This window comes from Physcomitrium patens, chromosome 4 (genome assembly GCF_059467195.1).
Source record: "Physcomitrium patens ecotype Gransden chromosome 4, ASM5946719v1, whole genome shotgun sequence".
NCBI classification, from domain to species: Eukaryota; Viridiplantae; Streptophyta; class Bryopsida; order Funariales; family Funariaceae; genus Physcomitrium; species Physcomitrium patens.
The window spans coordinates 8,964,442-8,974,641 of record NC_143413.1 but is presented as its reverse complement, the minus strand read 5'-3'; the positions used below and the strand labels follow the sequence as shown (position 1 = coordinate 8,974,641).

Below are 10,200 nucleotides of genomic sequence, written 5' to 3'. Positions count from 1 at the left end.
AGCCAATATGTTCTACATTTCTTTTACAATATTACATTTGCATATATGAGTTAATTCTGAAGGCTTAATATTAAGTGCAATCAATGCTTATGCTTGTGCTTTGCTTGATTCTCATTTTAATTTTTCATTAATATCCATAGGACATTTTAATGTCCCATCTACATGCGTATAGAGCTTACAAATGCATATCAAGTATTTTATAACAAATGCCCATGTATCATAGTTTTTTTCATGTAATTGATTAATGCAATGATTCATTGAAGATGCCATTGCTAAATACAAATAATGCAATAGCAACAAATAACTATAAGGGATCAATTAAAAAATGATCTACAAAATACAATATTTGGAGAGTAGTTGTAGTACCAAGCTATATTGGAGCAAAAAAAAACTTGTTTTCACCACCAGCAATAAATAGAATTTAATTAAATAAAAATCACCATTAATAGAATTAAATTCTAGCTCTAGTAGCTCCAACAGAGCTCCAACAGGGCCTCAACAGCTCCTCAACTTTGGCAATGTTCTAGCAGTAATGGAGCTTTGACAACAAATAGATTATCTAAGTTTTCATCCATAAAATATCTATTTTCATCCAAATCTTATTCAATGATATTCATCCTTGATATTTTTCATCCAAATTTGATACCATATTATGAAAACATGATGAAAACATGAAAGTAGGATGAACTCTTTTGTTGCTATCAAAAAGTGCATGAAACCAAAGAAAGGACACTTTTGATGTTTTAGTTAAATGCTAGATAAGTCATAGCTTTTGATACATATAGTATAGGACATTCAACATGCTTTCATTTTTAAACTTTAGACATTATAGTTCTGTGGTGCTATCAGGTTATTGGATTCACCCACCTCACAGTTCAAGGTCTTCTCCCTGGAGTCGGACATCATGAACTACAAATAAAAGTATGTCTAGACTCTTCCTCGTCCAGTATCCAGTTGTCTCACCTTCAAGGAAGCAGAGCTCACCTTCTCGATGCCTCTACCTACTTAAGAGTAACGCTACTCTCTGATACCATGTTGCATAATCTCGCTTGTTTATTGAAAATGAGATTATACAAGAAATATCTGTTCACACTAGGATTACTTTCTAGCTAGGGTTGACGTGGCAGGTTAACGAAGAGAAGGTGCTGGATTGTTTCACCAACAGGATTTAAGTTTTCAGCTGGTGCAATAACCTGCATAGCAATTTTATCCTTTTTGTCCAGTTGGTCGATGGGTGTATTCTAGCGTGGAAATCAAAACGATTCCTCAAACCACCACTGCCTGTTTTCTAAGACGACTCCAGCAGTGGGAATCCAATTCATTCAGACTTTGATTGCAATCGAATTACAGATGATTCATAGCTCTTGAAGGTGGTTAATGAAATGAAGCTCAATTTGAAAAATCGTCGCTCGTAGTTTGTGTCACTGCATGCCACTGCATCCACTGGCCGAGTTCACGTGAGCAGGTCGAGTGGGATGATGCCAATAGATGTGCAATGAGTGATGCGATGTTGGGTTCTCATGAGGAGCGTAGGGGAACCGTTAGGTTTTTCTGGGGTCCCGAACGAGTGGCGGTTTCTAATTCATTCTGCCTATCTCAATCTCAAACCCCTGCCTGTGCTGGCGATCGGCTGTTCTCAGTGATGGATTAATAACCCATCATCGTATTCCATTGTGCCACTGTTGAGTTGTATCTCGGTTGCAGGAACCAGGTTGGTAGTGCTAGTTCACGTTCTTTGCCATCGGTGGTTCAGGAACTTGAATGAGGGCTGCTGGTGTGTGTCGGCGATCAACTGCTGGTGTAATGCAGCGCCGACAGGCGAAGCGTTGAAGTGTAGAAATTGCATGAAACATACCTGCATTTATCCAAGGTTACGAGCTTCGTACGTGTCTTGCTGATTCGAATTTGCGTTGGGTTCATCTCTAGGTTTGTCAGAATTCGCGATTGACTTGGGACCTTGAATTTTTTTCGCAAATTCCGAAAGTTACTGATCCATGAATTGGAGGAGTTGATTCTTTAAACTCCGACTGAGCGAACGGAGGAAAATTAGCATGTACAATGTCGATCTCAAGGGCTGCGGAATGGGAGTGACACAGGAGGTTGTATTCGTTCAAGGCTTACGCATGCTTGGGTTGCTATCCGCGTCGACGGCTGCGTCAGATTTCGCTGAGGGTTTCAGCGAACACTTCAAAGGTATGCTGCAACTGGTACGCAATACAGAAACACCCCACTACCTTCTCCAGGTCAACATGCCATCCGGTCGTCATTTTCAAATTCCCTTATATGTGGATCGTTATTACCCGTCTCAGATTTCGGTATGAACTAGGGCGAGAAATCTAAACGAACTTGTGCTGTAATTGATGAGTGCCTATCAAGATTGTCGATCATAAGCTACAAACTTTTTAGTAAATCAGAGTAGGCCACCGGAATTCGGAACCCGAGTGCGACATTAAATTAGATGTTAGAAGTAAGTTTTCAATTGTAGCGTCACTATACTGGATCTAATCTTTGGAATACTTTTGACATCAAGAATGCCAGTCTTACTCATGGAATTGAATTACTGCTAGGTCTACAGAAGCAGATCATTCAACAAGAACAGTACTGTTAGAAATGATGTAAAACCTCCGATGCTACACAATTTGAATGACGGATGTCCAGAGCCTTATGACTTTTCTTTTTCTTTCACAACCAAGGGGCTGAATCATATGCTAACGGTGCTGCACAATTGAATTCTATGCTCAATAGGTTCCACATTTCTTTGATCGTGAAGACCAGTTTTCAGGAAGTTGGACTGGTGAAGGAATGGGGAACCCAAGACTCTCACTCAACGCAACGCCTAATTCTATGAATGTTTACATGGACACAGGGAATCCACAACTGAACTGCACCCTCGATAGCGTTCTCAAGATCAGTGGGGTACACACATACATTGATTTCTTCAGTGAACGTATGCTCAAAATGAAGAATAGACCATAGTGGGTACTCTGAAAAATGTCCTTCTCTTACAGTAACTTGAAGATCAAGGGTTGGAAGACTGAAACTAGTAGACATGGGTATCTGCGCATGCAGATTGGAGCTGCTCATGCCGCGACACAAGAAGCCTACAGTTTGTTGAAGAAAGGTACAGAGGCTTAACCTAAAACTGAGGTTTAAAAAGTTCAAAAGGTTATTACCCCAGCCCTTCGACTCATTGTCCTCGGATTAAAGTGCCGTATATATGCCACGGTGGTTTGATCTTCTTGCAGAACTTTGTCCCCACTCTTAAAACAATCACTATTTCTCTGGTTGTCCTTGCCAACTGATTCGAATATGACTCGATCCCCACGCCGACTTCTGAATTCAAAGACCAGGAAAATGGACTCTCACAGTAGCCAGCAAAATTTCCCAAGCCTTCTGATGTAAAATGCATGCTTGAGGTCACTGTATGTATCCACAGAAATGACATGTGGCTTGTTTGGACTTGGGGATGATGCAGAGGTGCCGACGACAAAATGCGACCTTGAAAGAATCGTATGATTATCCCATGCCCACTTTCGTGATGCATCTACAATTTGTGCATTAGTTCTGAGCGCAAAGACTGTAGGACATACTCATTTAAGAATGTTTCAGGGGGAAGCGCTGGTTGGGAATGCAAGGAACTCGAGGATACAAAGGTCATCTGTCTGCTGGAATTAGTGGAGCTTTGCATTCTCGTCTTTAAAGCTCCACGGAAAATGAGGAACTTCAATCTTTAAAATAAATTTAGAATTTGAGCGGCTCGTCAAATCTTCAACACCACAGACATGAGCTTCGACACTTATTATCTCGCCTTCAAGGGAAAAGTAGGCTAAGTTTACTTACATGAGTTCCTGAATTTTGTATCCATTGGCGCAGGTCAAAAAGGCCGGAAGAGAGGGTCTTCAATGGGGTAACACACCTGACCTCATACTGTTGACCAACAAGTAATTAAAAGAAAAAAAAAGAAAACTCCACTATGGCGTCGCTCATCTTAGCGTATAGATAACACAAACATGAAAAAGGTAGAATAGTGTCTTCCAATTTGTGAACCTTTCAAAAAATCTCTAAGTCCCAAGAAATAAAGTAACACCCTTGATGGATTGTGAGAGCTCTCCATCAAATAAGAACACGCACACTCTCCCTCTGTTTCCTATGATTTGCGAGCAGTAATCGGTTGTACAACAACAGATTGAAACCTTAAACTTCGGTTGTTTCTGGAGGAAAGAAGCACAAGACCAAATTTAACTTTCTCTATTCACTCACTAAGCAACCACAACAGCTGATTCCCAACATGTAGGCATGGTAGCAGGGATCTACGCCGGGATTGAGTACGGCATGGAGAGAGCCCGAGGCAAGCAAGATTGGGTAACAATCACTCTCCAAACACAAACAAGTATGTCAGCATCAATTATCGGTAAAGACTTTAATGGACTTTGTTATTGTTTCATGCGGCCACACTGAACTCCTTTGAGCTCCACAAACGTGAGAGTCGATCAAGAGGGCCCCCACATGGAGTGTTGAAGGCACCACATCCTGGGCTCTGATCTTTTTGTCTTTTCTGCTGAATCAACAAACATGGGTCACTATCAAGCTTTTGTATGAAATGGGTGCTGGAAAGGTCTATTCTGGGAGCTTGAAATGAGTGGTTGCATGTTATTTTGTATGGTTTATGCTACAGAAGAATGCAGCGGTTGGAGGTGTCGTGACAGGCGCGATGCTGTCTGTGTCGGATGGGATTATCAACCAAGACAAGATGGTCCGCACCGCCCTCACAGCAGGAGCTTTAGCCACTGCTGCTGATCTGCTCAAGTTCTTTTAATTATGGGTCAAGCTTTGTGTTGGTGCTCTGAAATTTGCTATTCATTGCGTGTATTGTGGTAGAGACATTCATGTGTATGCTGAAGGATTTGGGTGGTTAGATGCGTTCGGAGAATGAATCACAACACGTAGCCTATCCTACTTCAACAATGTATATTCCTCAAAGCACTATGTTAATAACAATTGGACATCAGTATTTTCCACTGTACAGAATAGCTATGTTTGTTTGTGCATTAGTTTAATGCATCCAACACAGAAATAAATGATTAGATAGATGGATGAGTAACCTATTATTTTATTTGAGTTTTGAAATTTTAATTGTTCACATAAATTTATTGTGGTGCAATGTTGTCAAATTTGGATACCTTCTTGCAGTTTTAAATTTAATAATTGTTTAAGGTAAAATTGATTAACACGTAAATGCTTTTGAATGGTTTTAGTACTACATTTTCCTCCTTAGTTGGTATTAATGTTTTTAATCGTGATCAGATTTATATTTAAATAAACTGTAGAATTTTACCTTCTATTAAGAACACAAATTAAAATTCAAAAATGTATGTTTTGTCAACAATTTTATAGCAAAAAAATTATATATTTATTTGAATATGGATTTAGCACTAAAAATAATTTCTATTCAAATATTTTTAAAGGACTAAAATATCAATGGGAACTGCTTATTTATTTTTAATAGAATATATATCAAAACATGTGTTAGATTCATTTAAACAATGCAATGATGAAAAAAGTTTATTTTATTTGATTTTTTGTATTTTTTCACATAATTTATTTTACACTAAATCCTCTTGTTCGATACTAAGTTCTAAATATTACACATGATAGAATAGATTAAATAAATACAATTTCGTAAACTTTGTGCAATAAAAATTACTCATATTTTATTTGTAATGTTGTGTTTTTTAAAAACTATAGGTTATAAAAATATTCATTATATTATATGAAAAAAATCAATTTCAAAATTACTTTGTATTTAATTATAATATGAACTTAAAATATTTGTAAATTTATTAAATGATACTTGTCTATCTACACATTTAAATTATATTATTTAACAAAATAATTTAACAAATCTATAATATTTTATTTTAGAGTAAATATTTATTTTACTATCTAAATCATATATATATATATATATATATATATATATATATATATAACTTACACAAAGCATTTTGTAATAAAATTTATCATAATTATTAATTTATCATATTGAGTATTTAACTAAAATTTTAAATTCATATTCTAAAATTTTAAACTTATATTAAATAAATTATTATTTATTAACCTAGAATAGAAATTATAACTTAAAATCTAAAGTTTTATATATATATATATATATATATATTGATTGCTAAATGATAATTTAAGTTTTATTTTTTATATGTAATATATAAAAACATTCATAATATATATATATATATATATATATATATATACTTACAGATGATAATGTTATTTACTAGAAAAAAAATTATATGATAAAACTACTATGATTAAATAATCATGTATAGATTTCAGATACTTTTTTTATTAATTTAATTATTAAATTTTTATTTTAATATAAAAACTGATTAAAAAATAATATTATTATTTACTACATATGATACTTATATAAATTAACCATGAATATTTACAAAAAATTTATTAAAAAATATTATTAAATATAAAAGATTTAGCAATAAAATAAATATCAATCCTACAATTGTTTTTCTGGCCATTAAAAAAAATTCAAACAAAAAAGCCAATGAAGATGAATTTTCAGCATAGAATTTCTATTAATTCAACACTTTGAATAGACCAAAATATTTTTAATTTTTTACTTTTATAACAAAAGGACATTAAGTTTAGTCCTCGTAAGAATGGAAGAAATAAAGTTAAATTAGATTTTTCGAAAAAAAAAAAAAAAAAAAGTTACAAAATTTACATAAGTGTGGTGTCCAAGTACTATTAAGATTTAAATCTAGGACTATAAAAATTGAAGAGATGGATTTAATTAATTCACTAAGCTTCCAATAAATTTTCCAACTAAAGCCATCACTATTTTATTATTTATGTAAATTTTTGCTGTCCTAAAGTAATAAGTGTGTAGTATGTGAGGGACAATGGATTATATAAATTGAATCAAGTAGATTACAATTCATTAAAATCAACACAACATATTAAAAGTGCTTCAACCTCTAATAAAAATTGTAATCCACTTCTAAAGAATTTAGAATGGTGACTACTAAGTAGTTTGTTTTTTACAAATAAACCTCCTAATTCAACCCATATATGAATACCATCCAATAAAATTTGATTTATTAGTTAAGATTCTAAACCAAACCATTTTTTCTTAAACAAATGGCATCAAACACGAATTCTTTGTAAAGTAGATACATACCCTCTACTACTCCAATGTTACTAGTTTGAAATTGGTGGCAAAAACATAGAAAGAAAGAAAGAAAGAAAGAAAGAAATATCCTTTTCTCAACACTGTTTTTGTACATGTTCCTCCCCCCTTCTTGGACTAAACTTCCATCCTTAGATCCATGGACTACTCTTCAATAACAGACAACTAAACAAATTGAAGTCTTCAATAATGCACAACTAAGCAAGTCTAAAATTTCAAGGCATTGAGTTTGAAAAATCATCTTAGCAATGCCTAGCCTTCTGGTGGTGGGTTCTATGAATGTATCGTGGAGTAGCAAAAACAGACTCTGCTTGCTACGAGTGCATCAAGAAATGCCTTGACTCGAAGTATGCTATCAGATTCACTGGTCATCAGATGCATCCTCAATATGTCTAGAGGCTTTTAGGCCTATTTTTCATTCACATCTTCCGATGGCACTTAGAACCCTTCCAGCCCTCAAATTTGTTTGATCAAGAAAAGACTAGAAAATATCAGAGTGTGCAACCATTGACAGTTATCTGCGGCTTTCAACACTGAGAGCATCCAAAACGTGCTCAAATCCCCTAATGGTTATTAACAGACCTTGCAATTATATATATGGACCGAAATGATTTTTAAAAAATTAAGATGAAAAATAAATAAATAAGAAAAGAGTAAAAGACTTTCAGCATGCACTAGCATAATCCTCAAAAATCAAGGACAGGTCCTGCTGATTCAAGCGTCTTGCCTTTCCTTCTTGCCAAGTCTACTAGATAATCGGTGATCAGCAACTCATATTCTGGCAATTTACCATAGCCTGAAGAAAAGCAAAGTTTGCTAGACATAGATTACAGAAATAAAACAAATAAGATTCAGACACCACAAAAGTCTCAATGAGGAAACTTCAGAACAGGATTTTATCTTTTATCGCATTAGATAAATGTATAGGTGCTCAAGAAAGTAGTGAGGCTGAATACTTTGAAAAGAAATTCAATAATACATGCCGGGAAAGTAATTTATGTCGATAATGTAATAACAATTTCCAGCACCCACTTCTCGGATCATTCCAAAATTGAACAGTGACAAATCCTGTTAAAATTCAAACAAAAAGAACTCAGAATTTGACTCATAAGAACTTTACACCCTCAATAAACATCACCCTAGTTAGAAGAATGAGCGATCATGGATCATTCTAAATATTCATGATTTCACCAAATAACAAAACTCTCTTCACGATTCTACTCCTAACCATATCCCTCAATGAAAAAGTTCTAGCACTGGAATATGACATGAAATTCATGAATGTTAAGGTAATGTGAGGGGTTTTCAGACACGGAAGGTCGTAAAGCAACTGAACCTGAAAGGAATTGTGAAGTCTACTCAAGTAATACAAATTTATAAGAAATGCAATCACTCCTACATGTCAAAACCTAGGCACGGGGTGTATTCTACAAATAAATAAAAATATGGTACCATCAGAATCAGTGAGCTTCAAGTCTGCTACATCTTGCAACATAGAATGTCGATTTCTGAGTTTCTGAATTGCAGCTGGTGGATCTAAACAGTGACATTTGGGAATTTTTGCACATAGTCCTGCAATACCAACAGTCTCACAAACTCGGTCATCCAGAAAGATAGACAATAAACCTCCTGATATTGGAAAAAGAACGAAGGGACTAGGGCTGGTGTTCGGTACAAGAATTATGACATATACTGGGTGAGATAGGCACCCCCACTTAATAAATCATTTCCCTAAGAGACAAGACTTTGAAATGACATAAAATTCTTATAATACAAGGCATGAAACAGAAGGGGCTCATTTTTGCCTATCTGTTCCTACGTTTGCCTCACCTCCAGCTCTTCCCGCCACTCTCTTTCGGCCAACTGTACTCGCACACCAAACCAACGCACAATGAACATTACACTACCAAAGTGATAGACTTGCAACTAAGAAGCAGAGTATAACCAGATGCGGCGATACATGAATCATGCCAAGAACCTTCACCAACATAGGACATTTATATATATGCATATAATTTTTTTTTAAATGATGTCCAAAACAAAGAAACAAAATAGAATAACCGAGCTGGAGTGGTATGCAAGAATGGGATTAGTATACAAGATATACTTTATGGAGAATGACGTCAAAAGGTCCCTGTTCTCTGAGAACTCTGTTACTACCTAGGGCTACATAGATAATTCTCCTTGATTTACACACAAATTAAAAAAAATAGCATTACGGAGCATTCAATGATCATTTCAAAAATTAAGAGTTAACAAAGATTAATGTTTGACATTCCTAAGAAAAATTATGCAAGTGGAAAAGGAATTTGAGATATAATTGATGATCCTCTCAATTGCCACGATTACCTACAAAAACAGAAAGATTCTTGAGAAATTCATTCAAATAAACAAGCTGGCCTTGCACTCTAGGCTTTGAACTTCTATATCAAAACTTTTCAATTCCTATGCCATGCATGCAAGAAAATATAGTTAAGTGGATTATGAGGATAAATTTCACATCCTCAATTCAAATTATAAGATGGCATTAATTCAAAGTTTCTTGTAATTGGTGGTGTGAAGTGAAAGAAGCAAATAGTAAGAACAAAAAAGATCAAATTCTATTTCTTCATAATGGCTCCTAAAGTAGAAAAACCTATTTTTACCAAAGTCTTGAAAATTGCTCTAAAAATTTCTAAAAATCATAAAAAAAAAAATTAAAATTTAAAATATTTTTATAATACTATTATTAATTAAATAATATATTTTTTATCGTTTTGATTTTTTATAATAATAAAATCAATTTAAATCAAATATAAATCTTATTTTTTATATTAATGATTAAAAAGATATGAGGTTCTTTTTCATGCTTCTTCTAACTACTAATTAACATTTATAATTTTTTATAAATAATATATATAGATAGAAAGCCAATATAGATATTAATCTTAATAACTAGCCTTTAATACTCAATAATGAGTAAAAATTTTAAATCAACT

General features: G+C 34.2%; 1 protein-coding gene and 1 long non-coding RNA gene across 9 annotated transcripts; one reads left to right on the top strand and one right to left on the bottom strand.

The window, feature by feature from the left end:
* The first annotated feature begins 1,446 nt into the window (after positions 1 to 1,446).
* On the top strand, positions 1,447 to 5,028 carry LOC112280951 (outer envelope pore protein 16, chloroplastic). 8 transcript variants are annotated; one of them, XM_024516932.3, is made up of 8 exons: positions 1,447 to 1,882; positions 2,097 to 2,207; positions 2,746 to 2,916; positions 3,070 to 3,121; positions 3,476 to 3,510; positions 3,874 to 3,907; positions 4,295 to 4,390; positions 4,676 to 5,028. In XM_024516932.3, exons 2-8 carry the CDS (start codon positions 2,124 to 2,126, stop codon positions 4,795 to 4,797), a joined length of 594 nt encoding a protein of 197 aa, XP_024372700.1. In that variant the 5' UTR covers positions 1,447 to 1,882; positions 2,097 to 2,123; the 3' UTR covers positions 4,798 to 5,028. The 8 variants fall into 8 exon arrangements, with proteins under 8 accessions (XP_024372700.1, XP_024372699.1, XP_090105793.1 ...); XM_024516931.3 differs by having other exon boundaries at positions 1,468 to 1,870; XM_090249667.1 differs by having other exon boundaries at positions 1,559 to 1,870; positions 2,097 to 2,193.
* A 2,638-nt stretch (positions 5,029 to 7,666) lies between these two features.
* On the bottom strand, positions 7,667 to 9,862 carry LOC149989381 (uncharacterized). Its single transcript, XR_016502777.1, has 2 exons — positions 8,675 to 9,862; positions 7,667 to 8,290 (listed from the first exon to the last, which is right to left on the bottom strand). It is a non-coding gene; the product is annotated as an uncharacterized LOC149989381 (long non-coding RNA).
* Positions 9,863 to 10,200: the final 338 nt, after the last annotated feature.